This window comes from Ranitomeya imitator, chromosome 1, assembly GCF_032444005.1.
Source record: "Ranitomeya imitator isolate aRanImi1 chromosome 1, aRanImi1.pri, whole genome shotgun sequence".
Taxonomy (NCBI): domain Eukaryota; kingdom Metazoa; phylum Chordata; class Amphibia; order Anura; family Dendrobatidae; genus Ranitomeya; species Ranitomeya imitator.
Genome location: NC_091282.1, coordinates 634795255 through 634823074, shown reverse-complemented (window position 1 = coordinate 634823074; position 27820 = coordinate 634795255). Strand labels below are relative to the sequence as shown.

General features: G+C 39.4%; 1 protein-coding gene across 1 annotated transcript; it reads right to left on the bottom strand.

The window, feature by feature from the left end:
* Nucleotides 1–2083: 2083 nt before the first annotated feature.
* On the bottom strand, nt 2084–27820 carry LOC138638036 (hepatocyte nuclear factor 6-like). Its single transcript, XM_069727013.1, has 3 exons — nt 27615–27820; nt 26355–27368; nt 2084–2400 (listed from the first exon to the last, which is right to left on the bottom strand). Exons 2-3 carry the CDS (start codon nt 27298–27300, stop codon nt 2084–2086), a joined length of 1263 nt encoding a protein of 420 aa, XP_069583114.1. The 5' UTR covers nt 27301–27368; nt 27615–27820.

The following is a 27820-nucleotide window of genomic DNA, read 5'->3' as shown; positions in this document are numbered from 1 at the left end:
GGGCACCATGTAATGCTTTATTTCTCCTGTGGGAGCACTGAAGGATAATTAAACAGTTATCTGAAGAGCAGGGTCGCTCTATCTACATGACCATGGCTGGTTGCATGAGGGAACATTACACCATTGGCCGATATTCAAACATCACAATGTGCCACATCAAAAGATTTTACTGTATACTCTCTACCACAAGAGCCTAACAATTGTTCTCCATAATTAAAAATACAGTTGAATTAATAGTGCAAGTGTAGAAAACAAAACAAAACATTGGAGATGACTATGGAAGTCAAAGGGTTAGTGATTTCCCGCAGAGGATGTGATCACTGCATGGAGAGTGACTTGACCTTCCAACCCCTACCTCCTCTAATCTCCTACTGTTCTATTGAACTCACTAATTCCCCGTCAGCTGGTCAGGAGTAAAAATGAAAAGAGCCTGGGGAGGGTCCGGCTGTACTTCCAGACTGCAGCCCTTAGCTTCTAAAGGCGAAAAAGGTCAACACCTTTCAAAGTCACAAAGCTTTGAATTTTTTCTGCTGTCGATGGGGCCTTTGCTACACAAGCTGGTGACTGAGATAATAGAATATCTTGCTATTGGCATAAGGATTTTTTTATTGTTACACAGACCTTTTTCTACACTTTGGGTGGTTTGGGGGCTATTTCAGCAAGTTGGTCTTGAAAAATGAGACCAAACATGAATTTGTCTACAAAGGTACAACTAAGACGAAGTAAGTACATGGTAAATATGTACTGACCAAAAGTAGGAGACCAGTAATGATCAAGGTGGGTTTATCAACTTAGGGTTATGGCTTCATAATGGAAGAAGGAAAATGTGAAAAATAAAGAAAACATACAAAAATGAAACAGAAATTTACATAAACTCAACTAAAAGTGGCATTTGAAGACGGAGGAGAACCTTCCTACTAACAGAATGACCACTATTGTGGGTCCATGTAAGGTTTATTATCTCCTACTAGTGAGATGTCTGGGAATTGCATATGCATTTTGTCAGATGAGGCATGATATTGCACATTTTTGTTGAGGGTCACCAGTTTTATTTTGGTTCAAAACTTGCAAGGCAATTTCAACACTGACCTGGACAACATGCGTTCAAGTGGTTAACATTGTGCCTGCAATGTCTGCTCACTAAAATACAAGAAGGTGGTTGTAGGGCTTAGTGGCTAAGACTAGGGTTGGCCGATAGAAGAGTAGAGAAAGCAGTCTCTACTACTGCATGGACCATCATGTGCCTCACTGTGTAGTATGTTATTCATCTTGAAGGCACCGCCAGAAAAATGCTATCAATCCAAAAGATGAAACATAACAATATTTACAAACCCATTTATGACTACTGCCTCTTGCCCTTATATTAATGCCTGATAGAGCCTTATCTGAGGTTAGCTGAGATTAGTATGAAGTATTTCAACAGCCTGTCATTGTCAGCTTTATTCAGAGGTAGCTATTGAACGTCATTTTTCATGTAGTGTCTAAAATAAAAAGCTTGATGAAAGTTTGCCATCACACGTTGGGCATGGCAGAGGAACAGGTGAGAACCAGTCTGCATGCCTTCTTGATTATTGACCCACAGATCGCTAGTGTCAAGCGCGTGTCCTAAAAACATTTTTGCAACCATTTAGAAATGTCGGTGCTGCAGCATGTGAATGCCAAACATCTCTGGTGGTGAACCTACCAAAAGACCTGTTGCCACACAGCTGTCATTGGTGGTGAACCAATGAAAAAACAGTTGTCACCCAACCGTGATTGGTGGTAAACCAATCAATAGACCTGCTGCCATCCAACCATTATTGACCTGGCAAGCGAAGATGATACCTGTATAAATTGTAGTGCGCTGTGTGCAGTGTCAAATAAAATAAATAATGACCGTGTATAGACTAGTCTATAGTCCTAGAACATGTATCAGCCAAACGACCGCAATGGGTGACACTAAAGCAAGGACCAGTCTTGCCCTCATAATAACTTTTATAAGTCATTTTGTCCTAAAGACATATCAAGATCCAAGATGGAGAAGGGATGACAATGAAAGCTGGGCTGATACTATCTTTGGTTGATAGCGCTATAGGCATCTCTTTCATGCTTTGGTGCAAGCAATGGCTGAGCCACCTTTGGATGATAAAGAGCTGGAAGAAGATGGAGGACGCCCATGACCCTCATCCATCCACTTGTCCAAGCTTCTCCTGCGAGCATTCATGAAGAAGTTGCTGACAGTGGACAGCTCAAGGCCAAGCTGTTGGGCGATGGTGATCTGCAATTCCTTGGAGGGCCTCTGGTTCTCATGAAAAATGGCATGTAGCGTGCGTCGCTGGATATCGGTGAAGACCAAACGGTGCCTTTTAGGAACGTGATTTCTTTCGGCTTTGGTTTGCTCTTGCTCTTTCCTTTTGCAGGCTGCGGGCACAGGTAACACAACTTAATTAGTACACATCATCATCGCGGAGGCAAAACTTTTCAACTCTTTGAGTTTGTGTCTATTATAAATACAATATCGAATAGTCTTCAGTATAGAGACACAACATTAAAGAGATTGTCTCAGCATGAAAATTGGAAAGTTTATTGTAGAAACTTATTAAAATTAATCAAGGCACTTTTACTTTTATAGTTGACTGCTTTTTGCCTAGGTTACTGACCACCTCAGTGGTTGTCAGCCTCTTAGACAAAGAGTGCAGTGCTTATGAGCAATTTTCTATAGATCTTGTAAGCGCTCGTAAGTTTTGATGCTGGAGAGATAAAGCTGCCTCTGCGTTCAAAATTGGAGAGTACTGCAGGTTTGAAATGTCAATCGTTAGTAACCCATTCATCAAGGGAAACAAGAAGCTGGGAGGCAAGTGAGCAGCATGCTCCTGAAGATTGATCTTGAGAAAACCCCTTTAATTTCGCTAGGATATTTTCATACATTTATGTATAAAATAGCAAGCTCTCCAATACAGATACTAATGACCGCCAATACGTCTTTTAACTGACCTGAGATATAAGAGAATAGCCTCCCCATACAGGTGACAATCCAGCAGCTGTCGGCTGTTCACTGTAGCTGACAACTTGCTGTATAAGCCAAGATCAGTGTTTGCACCTCCCAAACAGGGGCGGATTATAATGAGGTCAATCTGGGCGGTAGCCAAGGGCCCATTGGTGTGGGGGGCCCTGGGCTACCGCTCAGATTGACTGCCGCCATCAGGGTATTACTGCTCTGACTGGCGTATTGGCCCGGTGGGCAGAGGGGGCCCGCATCGGGCCCCGTCTCATCTGCTCACCGGGTCCCTACTGGTGCTGCGGCAGTTTAACGCTATTGACATGCGGGCTCGCGCCCACACGTCAATAGTTAACAGCCGCCATCCAATCGGAGGCTGGCAGTGAGCCTGCACGTCAATAGTTAACAGCTGCCAGCCAATCGGGGGCTGGCAGCTGACGTCAGCCGCAGCGCGCACGTCGCCGGCGTCTGATGTCATTGTCAGTCGCCGGCGAGTGCGAGCTTCAGCTGCTAGGAGGGAGCTTCGCCGCAGGAGCGTGGTCAGGTGAGAAGAACTTTTTTTTTTTTTTAAATTGGGAGCGGCAATCCGGGGTACCCAGGCCAGAGTGCTGGAAACTGGGGGCAGAAATGCTGGACATTGGGGGCAGACATGCTAGACACACTGGGGGCAGAGATGCTGGACACATTGGGGGCAGAGATGCTGGACACATTGGGGCAGAGATGCTGGACACATTGGGGGCAGAGATGCTGGACACACTGGGTGCAGAGATGCTGGACACATTGGGGCAGAGATGCTGGACACATTGGGGCAGAGATGCTGGGCACAGATGGGGCAGAGATGCTGGACACATTGGGGGCAGAGATGCTGGACACAGATGGGGCAGAGATGCTGGACACATTGGTGGCAGAGATGCTGCACACATTTGGGGCAGAGATGCTGGACACATTGGGGGCAGAGATGCTGGACACACTGGGGGCAGAGATGCTGGACACACTGGGGGCAGAGATGCTGGACACACTGGGGGCAGAGATGCTGGACACATTGGGGACAGAGATGCTGGACACATTGGGGCAGAGATGCTGGACACATTGGGGGCAGGGCTGGAGACAGATGGGGCAGGATTGGAGACATGGGCAGAATGTAGATACGGGGCATGATTGGAGACACGGGGCAGAATGAAAGACATGGGGCAGGATTGGAGACAGATCGTGCAGGATCATGGGGCAGGATGGATACGATGGAGACAGATGGTGCAGGATGGATACTCATGAGGGCAGGATGCGAGAACATATGGCTGGAGCCAGGAATGAGATACACGGGGCCAGGATGGGGGATATTATTATTACCATAGGGGCTAAATAAGGGATATTATTACTGCAGTGATGTATTTATTTTATTTTTTGAGGACACTGTTTTAAATGAGGGGGGCGGTCCTGTTACTGTGTAGAATGATACTATGTTGCCTCTTTTTCTTCATGTGGCGTAATGTAGAAGTTGGGAAAAATTAAGTAATTTGTTCTGCAAGTGGAGCTCGAGATAACTGTGTTATTTCCTGCAGAGATGAGTCCTGGCTGGAAGAAGTGATGGCGGTCTGTGCTGGATGAAAGATGAAGGACTTCACCTAGAGACATTGCTGGTGAGTCAGTGTTACCTATACACCGACACTGTACACTGTATACTATTTACAGAGGTCCTGTGTATAATGTCACCGGTGATCACTGTATTACCTCTACACAGACACAGCATACTAAGTACAGATCTCCTGTGAATACTGGCACATATGGTGATAGTATTGTGGTTTTTTTTTTATCACTGATCAGTATTGCAGTATTAGGTCACTATGTGGTGGTAATATGTGGTCTGGTAATGGTGTTGCGGTATTTGTCCCTTGTTCGTGCTATTTGGTCACTTTGTGGTGGTAATATGTTGTCTGGTCATGGTGTTGCGGTATTTGTCCCTTGTACGTACTATTTGGTCACTTTGTGGTGGTAATATGGGGTCTGGTCATGGTGCAGTGGTGTTTGTTCTTTGTATGTGATATTTTTCGGTCACTGGTGGTAATATGTTGTCTGGTCATGGTGTTGTATTTGTTCCTTGTATGTGATATTATTGGTCATTTTAAAAATTGAAAAATAAATAAAAATATACCTAAATTGTATTGCATATTTTAACAAATATTTAATAGGTTACAGTAGAGTAGGGCCCGGCCAAAAGTGTCTACTGTATTATGATGACGGCATGAAAAATCTTTTGGCCAAAACAAAAAATCTGCTGGCTATATGTGTGATCTGGTGATGGGAACTGTTAATGTGTGATAGGTGAGAAGTGGAGTTTCACTCAGCAACTATTTTTCTGGAATAATCTGGTTCAGGTACATGATGACTCGGTCGCATGACCGGGGTGCCCACAGAGTCTGAACAGCCCTGGGCCCTGGCTACCCTTAATCCACCCCTGCTCCCAAATCAGTTAACCCCTTAGATGCTGCTGTCAATAGTGACTACATCATTATAAATGATTGTGGGAGTTTCCTCTTTATCCAAACTGGTGCCCTCAGATCATGATTTTGTGGTCCTGATGTTTGCCATGGCAATTCACGACCAAATAGCAGCCTTAGAGTCTGACGGCTCTTGTAACCTGTTCAGAAGTTAGCGTCATTTAGGTGGTAAAAATACACATTTTCATTTCTGTCATGTCACATTGCATTAATTCCTGTATAACACCTGAAGGGTTAATAAACTACCTGACAGCAGTTTTCAATATGTCTACGGGTCCTGTTTTTAAAATGGTGTCACGTTTGGGGGTTTCCCAATATATGGGACCCCTAAATTCACTTCAAACATGGATAGGTCCGTAAGAAAATACATTTTGTAAATTTCCCTTGAAAAAATGAAAAATTGCTGCTACATTTTTAAACCTCCTAAAATGCTAATAAAATAAAATAACATATTACAGATAATGCTGATGTAAAGCCGACATGTGGGAAATGTTATTTATTAATGGTTTGCTGTGGTATGACTATCTGGATTAAAGGGATAATCATTCAAATTTATAAAATTGCTAATTTTTTAACATTTTTCTCAAATTTTTGATAATTTTTATAAATAAACACAAAACATATTGACCTAAATTTACCATTATCATAAAGTATAATGCGTCACGAAAAAACAATCTCAAAATCACTGGGATTTGTTGAAGCGTTGCAGAGTTATTACCACATAAAGTGACACTGATCAGATTTCAAAAATTTGGCTGTCACTAAGGGGTTAAGTCATTGGCAAGTTAATTTCCAAGATTGAACCAGTGAGAGCATTGTTAATTTTTACACCAATAAATTGTGCGCAGAGTAATGCAAATAATCCACTTTTCACCTTTTTTCTAGTAATGGTTCGACTTCTGTACAGTCTGAAGAAATAGAACGGCCATTACAAGCAGGAGGTTAGAGGTGAATGTTTCTTAGGACTCTGCCCAAAATTCCCATACAGGCCTATAAATCTTGGGTTTAAGGTTAAACAGAGAATTTTCTGGCTTAAAGAGGCCACTATGTAAGATTCTATCAGTCTTAAGCAAAGCAACACAATTGCCCCCACTAAATGACTCAACGAAGAAGAGGCAAGTTGCAAACTTCTGTAGAACAAGAGGCAAGTTGCAAACTTATAAAGGCTCCATGGAAATCATGATGTCCTAATGTGTCCTTCAGCTTTCCCCCTTTAAAGGGAACCTGTCACCCCCAAAATCACGGGTGAGGTAAGCCCACCAGCATCAGGGGCTTATCTACAGCATTCTGTAATGCTGTAGATAAGCCCCCGATGTATCCTGAAAGATGAGAAAAAGAGGTTAGATTATACTCACCTGGGCGGCGGTCCGATCCGATGGGCGTCGTGGTCCGGTCCGGGGCCTCCCAGCTTCTTACGATGACGTCCTCTTCTTGTCTTCACGCTGCGGCTCCGGCTTCGGCGTACTTTGTCTGCCCTGTTGAGGGCAGAGCAAAGTACTGCAGTGCGCAGACGCCGGGAAAGGCAGAGAGGCCCGGCGCCTGCGCATTGCAGTACTTTGCTCTGCCCTCAACAGGGCAGACAAAGTACGCCGAAGCCGGAGCCGCAGCGTGAAGACAAGAAGAGGATCGGACCGCCTGCCCAGGTGAATATAATCTAGCCTCTTTTTCTCATCTTTCAGGATACATCGGGGGCTTATCTACAGCAACAGAATAATGCACGCAACGTAAAGGCAGCTTCGGCATCCATTAACTGTGCAGATGAGCACACAGAGCCCTCTATGTCTGCAATTTGTGGACGTGATTGGCCCAATTTCCCATACAATTATATGAATATAGTCTTACACAGTCTACTGATTTTTACCCGTTTGCACTTCAAGATATAAAGACTCATCATGACACGGGCGTATGAAGCAAGCTTAGTAGATCAGGCCATTCCAATATAGAGCAAATGCCTGCTGTCTTACACAGCCAGCACCTGCCTTTAACAGAGGCTATCTGAGCTAGCTACTTTTAATCACTGACATTTATTATTTTTTAATCAATCACTGGCTAATAAAAAAAATTAATTTACCATCGGACAACCCTTTTAAATGGGTCCAACAGCACCTCTGACACATGATTGTGGGGTGCTAATCAGTTGTCAAAGTATTTGGGGGTTCTCCTGTGATGTTTAGCCTGTGGCTGGGCTTCATAGGAGATCGTGATTTTTTTTTAATTATATTCTGAAACACTGATGAATCACCATACAAACTAAAAACAACCAAATGATTGCAGTGCCTTGGAGAACTAAAACATAAAGTCCAAATTCAAGAATGCTTTGTTAAAAAAAAAATATATATATATATATCAACTTTTGAATCGCCCCTTTTCCCCATTCAAAAATAAAGACATAAAAAAATAAAATAAACATAATTGGTATCCCCGCATCTGTATAAATAGTATCTATTAAAATATAAAATTATATAACCAATAAAAATAGTTTATAAAACTATTTTTCAACACCATCCAAATGTTGTATATGGTAGCCATAAAAAGTACAGCTCGGCACACAAAAATCAAGTCCTCACACAGCTCCATCGACTAAAAAGTTAAATGTTACAGATCACAAAGAACGGTGAGACAAGCCACATTTTTTTACAACTTGAATTTTTTCAAATTTTGGGGGAGATGAAGAGAAAAACACAAAAGCTCTAAAAGGAAAATTGTCCAAGTCTTTACAGGGTTATTCCCTAAAAATCAAGTTATTCCCTGTTCATAGGATAGAGTATAATTTGCTGATCACTCTGGGTCCAACAGCTGGGACCCCCAACGCTCTGTAACCCTGAGAACCGGACTGTGCAGCCCCGTTCTGAATGGGGCAGATATATGCATTCTCAACCTCCGCTCCATTCATTGCCTATGGGTCTGTCAGAAGTAGCCGAGCTTAGCCCCAGTCTATTAATACCAGACAAAGATCATGTCACATTTGGGAACAGAGTCTTAGCTAGATTTCTTTAAAAATAGATATTAATAATATCTCTAGGCTTTATTACCTCCACATAACCTGACGCTCGATGGCCCCAATGCAAAATCTCCAACCAAACCCCCCAGCTACCACAAGTCTTCCATAGTGGCCAAAGGAACCTTTTTCGTCCCCACTAGACTTTAGTGCCTGGGTGTGACTGCATCCTCTGCGCGTACCATAGTTTTGTTCCTGCTGCCAACCCCACAGCTTGCTATGTTCCTGGCTAAAGGGATGTGGGGTACAGTCCATATCAAACCACTACGTACAGATTTGAAAACTGGAAAATGGGCAAGAAGAGGAAACTCCTTATTGGCCACCCCGCCAAAAACTTGTCTTTTGTTGGTTTTGAAGAAAAGATGAGGTATGTGTACGTGTAGACATAAGCCCTCTATACACATTACATGGCTGCCATAGAGAAGGGTGTTAGCTCTGCCGAGCACAATGGTGTACAAGAAAGCCGCTGCCAGACATTTCTGGCGGAGGCATATTCCTTAGAGTAGTATTCTCCAACTCCAGTCCTCAAGAGCCACCAACAGGTCATGTTTTCAGGATTTCCTTAGTATTGCAAAGGTGATAATTGCATCACCTGGACAAGCAAGCATTCAATCACCTGTGTAATGCTAAGGAAATCCTGAAAACATGACCTGTTGGTGGCTCTTGAGGACCGGAGTTGAGGAACACTGCCTTAGAAAATAATATTATTGATGGTCCAAAACTGAACATGTTGGATCCTTAACTCCCCTGACATCACCTGTCAGGGGAGACTTGAGTGACTGCGCACATTTTAGACTTTCGATGTAGGCAGATATGGCTGATGTTAGTCTAATGTGTAAGGGGTCCTGAAGGTTTGGCATTGGTTGAGCATAGGTACAAAGGAGCATCTTGTTGGGTGGGGGTAAGGTTGTTCACCAAGCGGGATCATTTTCATTACTTCTCATTACTTCTCCATGTCTATACCTCTAACCATTATACTGTAAATTATTTAATACCTGCTTAGACCAAACTGCGCTTTGCATGTGAATATTAGTCTTCACAACCTCCATTATGCCCCACAGACTAAAGCTTATTACAGCCAAAAATCTGTTGTAACGGACGATATTTGGCCCATTTACTATGTGCGTCCATCCCTCGCACACTGATGATATTTCATTAATAACATACAATCTCAATTAGTGTCGCATTAAACCTGCATTCATAACCCATAATTCTATTAATGTTTATCAATACACTATATCAGGAGAATTGATCGTGTTACAGGTTATGGCATATAAACCTTGCCCCCCACTGCCACCACCCACCTATTCCTTGTTTTTTCACTTGTCCCCATCTGGTCAGTTCTCCTTTTCGTTCCCTTCCCCCCGCTCTTGTCTGGGACACTGCACACTGATAGAAAAATATTGATCACGACCCAGCTGTGCGGAATACAGCACTGTATATATGCATGTTAACCCCTACAGGGCCGGAGCGTTACATGCATCCAATTCTCCCAATTCCCTTCCAGAGATAGTGTAGGGGGGTCTTCATAAAAAGGAAGGCTCTGCAGGAAAAAAAGGGTTAAGAGCGATCTTGGAAAATCTATATCTTTGAGGTTGCATTCAACCCACTCACCTCCCTTTTTTTTCTAGACGGGCTACAAAATCGACATCTTTAAGGGTTAAGCAAAGCCTGTAATAACAATTCAGATAAAACTAGCATACAACCGGCGGTAATGAAATAAGGCCAGTAATTGGATACAAAATGACAATAATTACTTGATATGTTCGGCGGCACGAGAGGATCAGCCATCTATAAAGCACCTTCTTAATGAAAGATTTAATAGGAGGGCAGCTAGGGACAATTTACAGGGTAAACTTTCCATTATGAACCTGTAAAGTAATGGCGGTTTCTTGCATATGGAACGAGGGGAGGTGTCATAGTTCGGGCTGTGACACCAAAGGAGTCTTGCTGGGAGGAGGAATGTGACAATTTTATTGGTATAGTGATTTGTACATAGCGGAGAAGCAATTAATGGACAGAGTCTGTAAGCTCAGCACATGATAGCACTATATAAAGGTTAATGTGATCGCAATCAAGATGGCTTAACTACACTGCGGTGCATGATAAGCTATTCACCTGTCATGGAGACTCGCTTGGATCACGTGGTTATTGGGTCATAGGTGCCTATATATTAGCATTTCTTGTATTTAAAGGAACCTAGTAAATGTTGGATCTGGGAGCTGTGAGTTACAGCCTATTTGCATTTAAATTATCTACATGTGGTCCTCAAGATCTAAAATATCTTAGATCTTAGACCAAAACAACATCCTTTCTCATATTAGTAAAAGTCTATTGCTTATTTAGGTTCCGCCCATTCTTCTAGGCCAAGAGTGGACCATGATTGTACAAAAGGAGCACTCAGGTTCTCATTAAACATGGAGAAGGATTTAAGACCAACCATGAGATATACCTTTCTTAATTCACAATTCTTCATATATGACCTTTTTTGAAATGAAACTAGACCACAAGGCCAGCCAGAATGTGAACGTTCCTCTCTTATAAGTCCTTAAGGTTGCAATACACATTAGATAGCTATTAGCCATGGACCAATAGTGTTGAGTAAAAAGATTAGCAGCACTATGGTACACTGTCTATATTGGTACTTTGTGGCAAACTGACCGGAGTAGTGGTACCTTCTTTGGGCAACACTCTAAAGCCTAGAAATCACAAAAGTCGACCAAGATTGCTAGCATTCAGGAACGAGATGAGTGCCTAGGTCCAGCATCCAAGACAATACTCTGTGGCAGCCAGATCGGGGCAGTGGGCACGTCCTCAGCCAACACCCAAATGCCTTGTAATCACAAGAGGCATCAAGGATGCCTGCATTCGAATACTTGCCTAAGAAGTCTGCATTGCCCTCGTCCGATTGCCATGGAGTACTCACGTTAAGCAGCAGAGTCCTTCAAATCTTTTTGCTAACTCTTCCGACTACCCTTAGCTGCAAAACCAAGCATGTGTATGTTCTTAGTAGGAAGAGGAGAGTAAAAAACCATTATACTCCTCTGGTGGCTGGATATTTCTTAGAACAAAAGGATTAGGTTGTGTAAATCCAATTTCTCAATCTTTATCTTCCCAATACTTGTAGAAGAATTGGGAGGTCCCCATACCCATTAGAGGGCCATATGGACTCATTGAGATGTGTATGGCTTTTGGCAACACATCTGCATTCCAAGATCTCTAGCCACGAGGCCCCCAAACCCATTAGAAGGTCATCTGGTCTTGTTAAGATGTGTATGGCTTTTGGAAACACATCTGGATTCTCAATTCTCAAGAAGTGTGGTGTTACTAGGAAGAGCCATGATATGCTAACTAGCATTCTTGACTTTGATTGACAAGGCTGATCTGTAAATACAGTGAAACCTCATCAGAAGGCCACCATCTTATCCCTAAAAGACTAGTTTTCAATGCAATTAGGAGTGGTTAGCTAAACTTTTTATTGGAAGCTATGGTTAAGGTTATGATAAAGCTCAACTTCAGTCATGAAACTCTAGCCATGTCTATCATCACCCTTGTAATGTTCTCTTCTTGGGCCTTTAGATAGATAAGGTGATTGTTCATTTAGTAGGAACCCCTACATGTTTCTCTATTGCTCCCATACATTTTGAAAGACATATATAAAACAAATATCATGACATTTAATGGTCCCTTGTAGGAAGGCATGGGCCAACTGAAGACCATGTATGGAACCCAATCCAAACAAATTAACAGGGATCCTGGCTTTGTGAAAAGGGAAAGGCTGGCAGTGTGTGGGGTATGAAATAAAAAAAATTATGACATTTTGATTTTTTAGTTCTCGATGTTTAGTAACAACTAAGAAGTTATCAGGATTAATGATGGTGTATAAGTCCCAAGATGGCAGCCCCTTGTTGGAGTTTTTCAAGGCTTGGTATGTGGTTATTGTCAATTTCCATGAGGAAGCGCTTCCTCGTTTTAATTTCATACTAAACAATATGAAAACGCCAAGACACCTGTTGTAATCGTCACATCAAGACGCGAACATGTCCTAATTACATGGTGGTAGATCAGTGAGTAAAGACATCTGCATCCATACATGAGTTAACATGAGCACAAGATCAAAGCTGTCATAGTACTTCATATTTTCACACCTGTAAAAAAATGTTGCATGAGCACATTATGTTCCCTAAAGTAGGAGAAAATCACAGGATTGAAGTTGCTACAGAAACTGAGAAACAACCACAAAAGGAGGAAAAATAGGAAAAAAAACTCCACTATTCTAGAAAACACACGAAAAAAACAGGCAAAGGTGTTTTGCATTCTCTGTTTGAACACTGCTGCTGATTATTCGTTTGCACTAGTGTGCCAAACGGCCAATCCCTGATTGTAGGCTGGCTGTCTCATTGGTATTGCCACACCTGTGTAGTTGCCATCTTTACTTTGGCCCGCTGCACCATGACAGTGCATTTGATTCAAGGCCTAGACAGGTAAGCATCTTTGCCTGTTTTTTTGTGTGTTTTCTAGAAACCGAGGAACGTCATCATGACGAACATGAATAACTTTTTAAATTAGAAAATATGCAATATTATGCTAAAGAGATAGAAGACAACCGTTTGTGTGGTCTTCAACAGCAAAGACCAGATATCTTTGGTTCCAGAGAACATAAATGTGGAAATCGCAACCATCCCAAACCCATTCCTGTCCTCCCATCCCATCACAAGCACCCACCGAAATGCCAAAATGCCATTTCATCTCATGTTCCCACCTCTTTTTGACCTGATCCCCTAAAGCCTAAAGTCTACAAGAAACGCTGAGATTTATTCCAACATTGTTTTCATTGTAGGAACGATCATTTAGAAACAGTAATTATTATGTTAAGATCATCAAACATTTTTGGTCGCATAGTAGTAGGTCAATGCTTCCAGAACCATCATTCAAAACTTGATTGTGCTAAAAATTGTAATTTTACATTTTTTCATTTATTTTTCTTAATGTAATTAGTTTTTCTACATATTGATTTGAGTTTTTTTTTTTTTTTTTTGGGGGGGGGGGGGGGAGGAATAGTGCATCAATTTGAACCTGGCACAAAACATCCATATTCAGCCCTCTTGTTGGCGTAGTTGTCAATAAACCTTAAAGTGATTGGCTCTACCATACCTATTGTATCTCTTTGTGATATATTTTCATGTCTTTCCTTTGCTGACTTGTTTTGGGTTGGGTTGCTGTTTTTTCAGCTTTTTGAAAAATATATCAAATAGTCTGTTGCGCTCCATGTATTTTTTTATGCCCTATTTACCTGGCAAACAAATATTGATATTACGGTTCAAAAAAATTATTAATATATCCACTGACTAGGTGGTAAATACTGGATATGTTGTGACTCTCAACAATCTGGCATTTGTCATTTTTCTGGCAGATACGTGCTTCAGTCTGAAAAAAAAACCTTTAAGAGTATGTATCATGCTCTACTCTTGCAGACATTTGCACATGTATCTCCATATATACATACAGTATATAGAGCACAGTTCTTGATATGTTATTTATGAACAAAGTGGTGTCCAAAGGAAGTAATTTAATTTAGCTCTAATAACGGAAACAATGGCCTAGAATGGATAGGTAAGCCAAGTGCCAAAGTCTATGGGGACTGCCAAATGTGGTCTCCTCCCCATCTCACTGTACGATGAGCAGCACTGACAAGACAGAATTACAGATTCTGTGGAGTTGAACGCTGCATGAGCAGCAAACAAGATGACAGAAGCTGAGGAGTCTGAACTCTGAATAAGCAGCGACCAAGATTACAGAAACTGAGAAGCCTGAACTTTATATGAGCAACGACCAAGATGACATAAGCTGAGGAGCATCAAATCTGCATGAGCAGCGACCACTATGACAGAAGCTGAGGAGCCTGAAATCTGCATGAGCAGCGACCACTATGACAGAAGCTGAGGAGCCTGAAATCTGCATGAGCAGCGACCAATATGGCAGAAGTTGAGGAGCCTGAACTCTGCATGAGCAGCAACCAAGATAACATAAGCTGAGAAGCCTGAAATCTGCATGAGCAGAGACCAAGATGACAGAAGCTGAGGAGCCTGAAATCTGCATGAACAGCTACCAAAATGACAGAAACTGAGGAGTCTAAACTCTGTATGAGCAGCGACCAAGATGACAGAAGCTGAGGAGCCTGGAATCTACATGATCAACGACCAAGATGACATAAGCTGAGGATCCTGAAACCTGTATGAGCAGCGATCAAGATGGCAAAAACTGAGGAGCCTGAAATCTGCATGAGCAGCAACCAAGATGACTTAAGCTGAGTAGCCTGAAATCTGCAAGAGCGGTGACCATGATGACAGAAGCTGAGGAGCCTGAACTCTGCATGAGCGGTTACCATGATGACAGAAACTGAGGAGCCTAAAATCTGCATGAACAGCTACCAAGATGACAGAAGCTGAGAAGCCTGAACTCTGCATGAGCAGCGACCAAGTTGACAGAAGATGAGAAGCCTGAACTCTGCATGAGCAGCAACCAAGCGACCAAGATGACATAAGCTGAGGAGCCTGAAATCTACATGAGCAGCGACCAAGATGACATAAGCTGAGGAGCCTGAAATTTGCATGAGCAGTGACCAAGATGACAGAAGCTGAAAAGCCTGAAATCTACATGAGTAGCGACCAAGATGACATAAGCTTAAGAGCCTGAAATCTGCAAGAGCAGTGACCAAAATGACAGAGGCTGAGAAGCCTGAAATCTGCATGAACAGCGACCAAGATAACAGAAGCTGAGAAGCCTGAACTCTGCATGAGCAGCGACCAAAATGACAGAAGATGAGAAGCCTGAACTCTGTATGAGCAGTGACCAAGATGACAGAAGCTGAGAAGCCTGAAATCAGCATGAGCGGCGACCAAGATGACAGAAGCTGAGGAGCCTAAAATCTGCATAAACAGCTACCAAGATGACAGAAGCTGAGAAGCCTGAACTCTGCATGAGCAGCGACCAAGATGACAGAAGATGAGAAGCCTGAACTCTGCATGAGCAGCGACCAAGCGACCTTGATGACATAAGCTGAGGAGCCTGAAATCTACATGAGTAGCGACCAAGATGACATAAGCTGAGGAGCCTGAAACCTGCATGAACAGCAATCAAGATGGCAGAAACTGAGGAGCCTGAAACCTGCATGAACAGCGATCAAGATGGCAGAAACTGAGGAGCCTGAAATCTGCATGAACAGCGACCAAGATGACATAAGCTGAGGAGCCTGAACTCTGCATGAGCAGCAACCAAGATGACTTAAGCTGAGTAGCCTGAAATCAGCAAGAGCAGTGACCAAAATGACAGAAGCTGAGAAGCCTGAAATCTGCATGAGCAGCGACCAAGATGACAGAAGCTAAGGAGCCTAAAATCTGCATGAGCAGTGACCAAGATGACAGAAACTGAGGATCCTAAAATCTGCATGAACAGCGACCAAGATGACAGAAGCTGAGGAGCCTGAACTTTGCATGACCAGTGACCAAGATGACAGAAACTGAGGAGCCTGAAATCTGCATGAGCAGCGACCAAAATGACAGAAGCTGAGGAGCCTAAAATCTGCATGAACAGCGACCAAGATGACAGAAGCTGAGAAGTCTGAACTCTGCATGAACAGGGACCAAGATGACAGAAACTGAGGAGCCTAAAATCTGCATGAGCAGCGACCAAGATGACAGAAGCTGAGGAGCCTAAAATCTGCATGAACAGCGACCAAGATAACAGAAGCTGAGGAGCCTAAAATCTGCATGAGCGGCGACCAAGATGACAGAAACTGAGGAGCCTAAAATCTGCATGAACAGCGACCAAGATGACAGAAGCTGAGAAGTCTGAACTCTGCATGAACAGGGACCAAGATGACAGAAACTGAGGAGCCTAAAATCTGCATGAGCAGGGACCAAGATGACAGAAGCTGAGGAGCCTGAACTCTACTAGAGTAGCGACCAAGATGATAGAAGTTGAGGGGCTAATGAATGAAGACAGTACTGAATCATGTTTTCATTAAGAGCTACTTTTATATTTTTACACTTTTTCTAACTACAAGTAGGGATATGATTAGGGACGAGGGGCTATGGTAAAGGATTGAGTTAGGGCTATGGTTAGGGATAGGGCTAAGCAAAAAAAATCAGTTACAAAAAAAATAAAGATGAAAAAATCAGAAAAATGTATACCTTTTTTTAAATGTAATTTCTGATTTCAGGAAAAAGCAGTAAAAAAGGCAAAATACAATATACGAACGTATATGTAAAATGTACATTTTCTGTACATAATGTTGTAATATTCTATGTTATTTGGCGTAATTCAATGTAAAATATCCAGCACGTCTATCATTTCATCCGCCTCTGTAATTTTCTTCCCTCATCGTTAACCTCATAAAATCACAAATGTATATAAATCGCATCAGAAATCAAAAATGAAAATAAAAAAAAGATTGGGGGGGAAAAGGGGCTAATTTCTGTAAAATCAAAAATCAATAGGACGCTCACAGAAAGCTCCCCTTGGGAATGAAGCGCGAGGGCTTGTGGGTAGTTTATGAGTGGATTGTGTGTGTGTCTCTGTGAGTGGCGCTGACTGAGTCCGCTGTAGAAATCAATGATTTTTCTTTTTTTTTTTTGCCATAACCCTTTCACTGCCAGGCCTTAGAGAAAGTCTAATTTTAAAGTAGCCTCAATCCTAAAGGCTTATCAATTATTCATTTTAAGAATGCATGTATAAATTATTCTGGAGGTTTTTGCCAATATTGAAGTTGTGATCATGGTGTAGGGGCAGAACATGTTTTATGGAAGTCAGATTGAAGACCACTATATTTAGGCGTTCCCCCCAGTCTGAGATGGTTGTACATAGAAACAATGGATTGTGTTCAACTGCTTGATTAATGACCAGAATATGAACTTTAGGTGGCGAAAACCCTCGAAAGCTGAGCAGATGACTGAGCGCCATCTTACCTTTTATGGATTGTGGCATCTCATCAAAATTCAACTTGACTAATGTTGGTTAATGTCCATTAATGTACAGATATACAGAGAGCATAGCCGAATTAAAACCCCACGGTCCTATGTGTAGTGTGTACAAACAAGCACTGTTAAAATGCCTCACAGGGGTATGATTAAAAAACCATCAATCAATCATTCACTGTAGAGTACAATTACTGTATCTAACCACACTGGAGATAACACTGCGCCAAACTGCTCAAATACGCATGGCGTCAAGTATGTAAAATAGCGGGAGAAATAGAGAATAGAAAATATACAGAGAGATGAGCTCTATGGATATGTGAGATAGATAGATAATAGACAGATAATAGATACATAGTTAGATAGATAATAGATAGATAGATAATAGACAGATAATAGATAGTTAGATAGTTAGATAGATAATAGATAGATAGATAATAGATAGATAGATAGATAGATAGATAGATAGATAGATAGTAGACAGATAATATACAGATAATAGATATATAATAGATAGATAACAGATGATAGATAGATAATAGACAGATAATAGATAATAGATAGATAACAGATGATAGATAGATAATAGACAGATAATAGATAGATAGATAGATAGATAGATAGATAGATAGATAGATAGATAGATAGATAGAGGATATATAAATAATAGATAGATAGATAATAGATAATAGACAGATAATAATAGATAGATAGATAGATAGATAGACAATAGACAGATAATAGATAGTTAAATAATAGATAAATAGATAGATAATAGATAGATAATAGATGATAGATAGATATTAGATAATAGACAGATAATCAATAGATAGATAAATAGATAGATAGACAGATGATAGATAGAAGGCTTGAAAAAGGCTCAGTGTGAGCTGAAACATCACCACGCCATGTGGGTCTGAATAAAAATCCACCTTTTTCACCTAAAACTATATGGAGTGCTGCCTTCCTTCTCCCTGTTTATGGACTTTTTTAGCAAGTAGTTGATGAATTGCTGGGGAGGCCTGTGCACCCTAAGTTGTAATATTGTACTATTCCATTTTTTCAAATAGATAGATAATGGATAGATAGATGATAGATAATAGATAGATCATAGAGAGATAATAAATAGATAATAAATAGATAATAGATAGATAGATAGATAGATAGATAATAGATAGATAGATAGATAGATAATAGATAGATAGATGATAGATAATAGATAGATAATAGATGATAGATAATAGCTAGATAGATAAATGATAGATAGATAGATAATAGATAGATAGATAGATAATAGATAATAGATAGATAGATAGATAGATAGATAGATAGATAATAGATAACAGATAGATAATAGATAGATAATAGATAGATAGATAAATGATAGATAGATAGATAATAGATAACAGATAGATAATAGATAGATAATAGATAGATAGATAAATGATAGATAGATAGATAGATGATAGATAGATAGATAGATGATAGATAGATAGATAGATAGATAGATAGATAATAGATAACAGATAGATAATAGATAGATAATAGATAGATAGATAAATGATAGATAGATAGATAGATAGATAATAGATAACAGATAGATAATAGATAGATAATAGATATAGATAATAGATAGATATATAGATAATTGATAGATAGATAATAGACAATAGATAGATAATAGATGATAATAGATAGATAATAGATCATAGATAGATAATATATAATAGAGAGATGATAGATAGATAGATAATAGATGATAGATAGATAATAGATAGATCATAATAGATAGATATATAATAGACAGATAGATAGATAGATAGATAGATAGATAGATAGATAATAGATGGATAATATATGGATAGATGATAGAGAGATGAGATAGATAACATACACGTGTGTTTATATATCACCTAAAGCGAATCCAGATTTCCAGATATTTTTAAGTTAATTCCCAAACAATGTTCACCTACTTATATTATATTTAACGAATAGGTAAAATTTTTAGATCACTACTTGAAATATTTCAATACTGTAAAATTTTAACTCCTTTACGACCTTTGAGATATAGTTACGTCGTTGATGGTGTCCCTGACTTTGATGCGGGTTCCAGGGCTGAACCCAAATCTTTCCTGATTTACTTTTCCATCATGTGCCTTTAACTCTGACAGCTGGGTTTAACACGCACCAGCAGATGAGTGTCACAAATGCCGCCCATCGACGCCCCTGTCATGTAACCGTGTGGCGTTGATGGGTTGTAATGGCAGTCGGGGCCTGTAGAAGACCCCCAGGTCTTTCATTACGACACTCCTGTGAGCGCCAGCTTGTGGTCGGTGTATGATTCCCAGCTTCAAGTACCCTAAGGAGACTATTGAAGCAAGTGAAAAATGAAAAGAAAAGTTTAATAAAAAATGATAAAATTAAAAGCGCAAAAGTTCAAATCAGCCCCACTGAAAGTAAAACAATAAAAAATACACATATTTGGTGTTGCTGTGTTCAGAATCGCCCGATCTATCAAAATATAAAGTAAATTAATCTGATCGGTGAATGGCGTAATGAGAAAAAAATCAAACCGACAAAATTGTGTTTTTTTGGTTGCCACAACATTGCAATAAAATTCAATAACTGGCGATCAAAAGATTGTATCTGCACCAAAATGGTATCAATAAAAACGTCAGCTCGGCACACAAAAAATAAGCCCTCACCCAGCCCCAGATCACGAAAATGGAGACACCACGGGTCTCAGAAAATGGCGATATAAGCAAAAAAAAAAAAACATGTTGCTACAAATTTTTGAATCTTTTTCCAACACTTAAGTAAAAATATCCATACATGTTGGGTGTCTGTGAACTCGTACTGACCTGGAGAATCATAATGGCAGGTTAGTTTTAGCATGGATTGAACATGCTAACTAAAACCCCCCAAAAATGTTGGAATTGTGCTTTTTTTGCAGTTTCACCACACACTACGTTTTCTAGTACACTATATGGTAACATCAATGGTGTCAGTATAAAGTATGAGCCGTCCTGCAAAAAGCAAGCTCTCACACGGCCATGACAGGTCATGAAGGGGTTAATTAATAATAATCTTTATTTTTATAAAGCGCTAACATATTCCGCAGCGCTTTCCAGTTTGCACATATTAACTCTCAATATCCATTCTGACGCCCTGTAGATGAGGGTCAGTCCCTTGTGTGCATTGATGATATATATTACTATCATTCCTTTACTCTCCCAGTTTTTTTTGTTTCCATACCGGACATTTTTCTTTCCCTCTCATTAATATTCATATTTAATATTAGTAAATTGTTTCAATAAAGTAGCTGACAAGTTATTCTGAGATCATTAGGAACAGGGTGGTTTCCCATTGGTGAGGGCCATGTTTTATACCAACCCTAGCTGTGTTAATTTCTAGGCTGCTTGATCGACCAGGATGTCACAGTCATTCTTCCTGCTAGGGGGCTGCAACAATTCACACTTTAATGCACTGACAATGGAAAGGTTAAAATGGACTTTGGTCCTTTGTTCATGTGCAAGCCTTGTAGATTCTCAGGGAGGAGAGGAAAGGAACCGCATGTCTTGCAGGGATTTTCTGTTATTTATTATTATTATTATTATTATTACAGTATTATTATTATTTAATTTTTTTTGTTTTATTTTATTTCCTTCATTTTATATATTTTTTAAATCTTCACTTATGTTTTTTGTCCTCTGCCAATGTGGCACCTTACAGCTTTCACACTTTAATGATCCTTTAATTTGATTTGTTTTAAAGGGAACCTGTCACCTGAATTTGGCGGGACTGGTTTTGGGTCATATGGGCGGAGTTTTTGGGTGTTTGATTCACCCTTTCTTTACCCGCTGGCTGCATGCTGACTGCAATATTGGATTGAAGTTCATTCTCTGTCCTCCATAGTACACGCCTGCACAAGGCAAGATTGCTTTGCGCAGGCATGTACTACGGAGGACAGAGAATGAACTTCAATCCAATATTGCAGCCAGCATGCAGCCAGCGGGTAAGGAAAGGGTGAATCAAACACCCGAAAACTCCGCCCATATGACCCAAAACCAGTCCCGCCAAATTCAGGTGACAGAGTCCCTTTAAGACATTTTAAAACTACAGATGCAAAGAAGATTTGTTATACTTTTAAAATTATTATTATTATCCTTAACACATTTGTTTAAACAGTAAATTATGGGATATATATATAAATATATACATATATATATATATATATATATATATATATATATATATATATATACTCACCTGGAAAAGAAATCCTTGTTTAGTTCCTATTGCAAACTATGATTTTTCCATATTTTTTGCCATTTTCTTTAAGCCTAAACAAAATTATTAGAGATTCCTGTGAGGCAATTTTAAGTGTTTGTTTTATTAGCTGCCATTGGTGCCACAATACGACATTTATAGGAACAAGTCACTAGCTTAAAAATGGCGATAGAGATATTATTGCATAAAATACTTAGCAAAATTACATTTTTTTTAAGTGCGGTATATTTTTTCTGTATATTTTTGTAATTATAATTTATTGAGAAAAATAAGTTGACATTGTAAGAATTACCTCTTTAATTTGCATAGCCAGCTTACATTAAAATCAATGATGCTGAGAAATCTGGAGATACATACAGTATGTTGTATGCCTTTACAATCCTTATTTTTACCCTCCTTGCCTTTGTAATTCTTGCCTTTACCCTCCTGCCCTGTACCACCCTTGCTTACCATATTGCTTTCGCCAAATATACCTTTTACATATTTGCCTTTAGCAACTTTGATTTTACCATCTTTGCCTCTACCATCCTTACCTTTACCATCTTTACCTTTATCAGCTTTGCTTTTACCATCCTTGTCTTTACGATCCTTGTTTTTACCATTCCTGCATTTACCCTCCTTGCCTTTACCCTCCTTGCCTTTACAATTCTTAACTTACCATCCTTGAATTTACGATCATTGCCTTTGCCATGTGTACCTTTACTCTTCTTATCTTTACAATCCTTGCCTTGCCATTCTTGCCCTTACCATCCATAACTTTTCCATCTTTGCCTTTACTGTCCTTACCTCTACCATCCTTACCATTATCATCCTTGCCTTTACCATTCCTATTTTACCATCCCGGCCTTTACCCTATTTTCCTTTAGCATCAATGCCTTTACTATTCTTGCCTTTATCATCATTGCCTTTACCATCCATACCTTTGCCATCCTTGCCTTTACTATCCTTGGCTTTATCATACTTAGCTTTATCATCCTTGGCCTTACCATCCTTGCTTTTTCCATTCTTGTCTTTACCATCCTTGGCTTTTCTATCCTTACCGTTACAATCCTTGGTTTTGTCATACCATACCATTTGTACCTTTCCCATCCTTGCCTTTACCATCCTTATCTTTACCATTCTCACTTTTACCATTTATACCTTTACCATCCTTGCCTTTATCATCTTTGGCTTTCACCATCCTTGGCTTTACCACCCTTACCTTTACCATTCGTACCTTTACCACCCTTAACTTTAACATTCGTACCTTTACCATTCTTATCTTTACCACACTTTTAACATTCGTTCCTTTACCAATCTTGGCTTTATTGTCCTTCGGCTTCCACTAGGCACTGCACAGCAACATAAATATCGGCCCTGATCTGCCTACATGGTACATTTTAGATGGCAAGGTCTATTGGGTAGCAGCTGATAAAAGTGACCTGATTTTCTATGGTTAATATTGTAAAGCATCAGCGCTATTGATATAATGGTTTTATTGGTTTAATTAAGAAAAAAATCATAAACGTCTCGTATTATAATTGACCGTCTACGATAAAATTTGGAGTAAAACTACTAACTATAAGGCAAATATCAGCAGGGTTTTATTTTCCAGTAATTTACGTTAAGATGAGGTATGTGATTTTCAAAACCGTATGGAATATGTAAATAAAATACAAAAAAAAATTAAAGTAACATAAAATTGTGTACTAACAACTATATCTTACAAACTCATACAAAACATTTTCTACATGTGCAATATATTTTATCCAAATAGAAAATACATTTAAGGTGCTTTTTTTTATAATGAAAAAAATACAAGTATAAAAAAAGATGTTGACATAAAAATATTCGAAAATGACAAAATCTGACAGGATATTACATTCCTACTATAAGACAGTGTAGAATTGGTTTACTTATAAAAAATGTATAACTAGTTGTATACATTTCATAATATTGGCAAATTCCAGAGTACATGTAATGGAAAATAAATTATTCTATTAAAAAAAAATATTGGAAATGTTACAAGAAATGACCCATGGTCAGCAGTTCACTGCTTTCCTTCCATGATGGAACCTTACCGCCATTTTGTATGTGAAGTGCTGTAAAGGCTGCCGTCGAAGGGAAAAAATATTAATCATTTGCGCTTTCATCAGATCTTCTCTATGATCTCAGCTAATCAATGAATTTCTTGGTCAGAACACAAGGCCGATACACATATATAAGAAGTGAAATGATCCATTTCCTTTTATCAATACAGCATGCAAATTAGTTAAAAAAATCAATTTCCTACATTATACCAAACACCAACTTTAAATGGTGGATAGATAGATAGATAGATAGATAGATAGATAATAGATAGATAGATAAAAGGAATGATATAGATAGAAGGAATGAGATAGATAGATAGATAATAGATGATAGATAGATAGATAGATAGATAGATAGATAGATAGATAGTTAGATAGATAGATAGATAGATAGATAGATAGATAGATAGATAGATAGATAGATAAAAGGAATGATATAGATAGAAGGAATGAGATAGATAGATAGATAATAGATGATAGATGATAGATAGATAGATAGATAATAGATAGAAGGAATGATATAGATAGAAGGAATGAGATAGATGGATAGATAGTTAGATAGATAGATAATAGATGATAGATAGATAGATAGATAGATAATAGATATGAGATAGATAGATAGATAGATAGATGATAGATAGATAGATAGATAATAGATAGCTAGATAGATAAATAAATAATAGATAGATAAATAATAGATAGATAGATAAATAATAGATAGATAATAGATAATAGATGATAGATAATAGATAGATATATAATAGATAGATGATAGATAACAGATAGATAAATAATAAATAGATAATAGATAGATAAATAAATAATAGATAGATAATAGATAGATAGATGAGAGATAGAAAGATATATATGAGATAGATAATACATAGATAGGTAGATAAATAGGTAGATAGATAACTTGAAAAAAATTGCAAAAATTTCTCAAGATGAATCAGAATTATAAATACTGTTGCAAAGATTGGCTTTCAGGCTGAAAAAAGAATATCTAGGCCCATCCGACAATTTCCCGAGTTCCGAATATTGCATTAATTTAGGTATAATTACATATACATTTATACACCTACAAATTGCCCACTCTTTCCTATAAAGCTTTCCACGTTCCACAAAATAGGCAAAAAAATTGAAAGCTCCGAATTTCAGGTCTCAGTTAATGTTACTATTGTATGGAAGCTGAAATGTATGAAACGCTACCTATAGAATATAATATGGGGTAGATGATCATGCAGAGGCATGATTATACAGCCATAGACAGAGAGATATTACTGGACAGAAAACAATATTCTAGATCAGTAGATGCATAGGAAGAATGAGAAAAATAAAGACAGATATTGGATGGATAGATAGAAGGAAAATGAAAAATGGGAGAAAAAGAGAAACACAGAGCAAAAAAAGAAAGATAGATAATAGATAGGAACAGAAAGAAAAGCGTGTAAAAGAATGACAGAAAGAAAAATGGACAAGAAAGATGGAAATAAAAAGAAAGAAAAGTAAGAAAGATAGAAAGAAAAAAACATAGAAGGAAATTTTATATAAAAGAACGATAGCAAAAAATGGACAAGAAAGATGTAAAAAGAAAGATTAAAAGGAAGAGAAAGAGACAAAGAAGGAAAAAGGATTAAAAATAGAAAAAATGGACGATAAAGATGAAAAGAAAAAGAAGGGTAGAGAAAGGAAGAAAATTAAAAGAAACGCAGAAACAAAAAAGATAAAAGAGAAGGATAAAAAAGAAATGGACGAAAAAGAAAAGAAAAAAGAAAGAGAAAGAAAAATAGAAATGAAGAGAGAACAAAAGGAAGAGAAAGAAGATTAGAGAGGAATAGAAAGAAGAAAGAAAGGGGGAGAATGAAGGATATAAAGAAGAGAAGGAAGGATAGAATGGGAGAAAAACAAAGATAGAATGGAAAGAAGAGAAAGATAGGAGGGAAGGGAAAGAGAAAGAAAGATAGTGAGAAAGGAAGAAAGATGTGAGGAGAGAGAGAAAGATGGGAAGAGAAAAAAGATAAAACAGAAAGGAGGAAAAGAGATAGGTTAGAAATAAAGAAAAGAAAAAGAAGGAACAAGAAAGAAAAATAAAGAGGAAAGTAATGAAAGAATGAGAAATAAAGATAGAAAGATAGAAAGAGAAAGGAAGAAAAGTAGTTTGAAAGACTGGATGTGTCTTTAGATAATTAAGGCACTGCAGTTTTAGCTACCCAGGTAATGTGACATGATGGCTCCGTACACATCGTATATGATTGACAACCAAGAAAAACACAGGGAACTTTGGAGAAGACGTAGCGCAACTATAGTGAGCACGAGGGTGTACGACTTGTAGTATTCAATGTATGTTAAATAATGCCGGTGGTAAAAGTCAAACCTTATGCCACCCTTGTACTAAGAGAATACAGGATTGTGCACATGGGCCCACCTGATTTTGGTGCCTAATTTCACAACTGAGAAGGCATTTGAGGTTGTTGTCACCCAAACGTGTGTTGGACCTTTCCCTGTATTGTCCGAGGTCACCACCAGCATGCTTGAAATAAAGTATCTTACCTTCTAACCTTAAAGCTGCCATTCTCTGGAATTCGGGCTCCTGAAGCCATCGCCACATCCTCTTGAAGGTCTCTCTTCCAGATTTTAGCTTGCTCCAAGGTTTGGGGTTTCTTAGAAGGTCTGATAGGGTCCCCTGTGACCTACACAGGACTCTCTCAGCAAAAATAGCTTGAGGAATACTGTATCTTTTCAGCTCTGCAATAATTCTTTGGGCAACATCTTTGGTATTTATCTCTTCCAGCTGGCTGGAAAGATTGGTAGTGTTTTGCGTTGGCATGGGTGGATTTTGCCTGCAGTTTATCTCAGATCTGTGATGCACATAGTGATGTTGGTGCATATTGTTGGGTGAACCAACTCCAGAGGATGGAGGTGGGGATAACTCTCTGGAAAAGTGCTGGTCTATTCTGCTGAACATACTATGATGGTGGGCATCAAACCCATTGCCAGATACCATCTTCTCATTAGACAAATGTCCAGAAGGATGGCCGTAGCTGTGCATGCCGGTCAGGTTAGGACTTGGCAAGGAGGAAAGGCTTTGTCCCATGCTTATATCTTTGGGATAGTGACTATAAAAGTTACTAGGGGGGCCAAGGCCTCTGTCCTCCCTCATGAGCGTAAAACTTCCAATCACATTTCCAACTGGGACGCATTGGTGGTGCTGATGATGATGGAACTTGTCATGGAGAGGTTGCAGTGGCGTCAAGGTAGTGTAACTATTAGCAGATGCCGGAGGTGAATCGCCCCCAAATCCAAGTCCTGGATGTAAGGAGGTTGCCAGATGATGATCCGACCGGTGATAGTCACTTCCATCCAGAACGGAAGTCATACTGGAAACCAACGAAGATCTGGGAACAGGTGGATGTAAAGTCCTATTGTGATTGTGCATAAGCTCTTGGCCTGAGCCGGAAATGTCTTCACTGGTCTCCAAACCCAACTGGACATTCATGTCTTCAGGCTACAACATCCTCCGCTTTATCTAGTCGTAGGGTGATTAATCTCTTTACTCTAAATTGACTGGAGAGAACCACAGCTTTAGCTTGGAGAGTCTACTATACGTCTTAATTTAAAAAAAAAAATGTCTTAATTCTGATGAGGGTCACTCTTTTGTCTGGTGGTACGTCTCCCTTCACCCTCCCAGGGACTATGATGGTCTATGACCACTATCTATTCACCATGAGTTAACCCATTATCACCAAAGCTACTAGAGCATTAAGTCTATGGGAAAAATACATGGGTCAATAGAAGAAAATATATTCTTACCTATGGCCACGTTGTGTTGGGCTAGATAGGTCCTTCTTCTTGAAATCCTTTTGAGCAGATGTGAGATTTTCTTAATGCAGGGGTAGGAGAGTTTGTAGAGGCAGCAGGCTGCTGAGATAAGCAGCCACAGTGTGGAGGGGTCTTCTTCTTCTCTGGAAGCCTCAGTCCTCCTATTGTGATATTGTCTCCCCTCTCAGGGCTCCTGC

Bases quoted from the DNA above. Each gene is read 5' to 3' on its own strand.
- LOC138638036 (XM_069727013.1), bottom strand. From the start codon at position 27,300: ATGAATGTCCAGTTGGGTTTGGAGACCAGTGAAGACATTTCCGGCTCA. The intron at 2,401-26,354 runs GTAAGATACTTT...CTGTGCCCGCAG, and splicing joins GGCAGCTTTAAGGTTAGAAG to CCTGCAAAAGGAAAGAGCAA.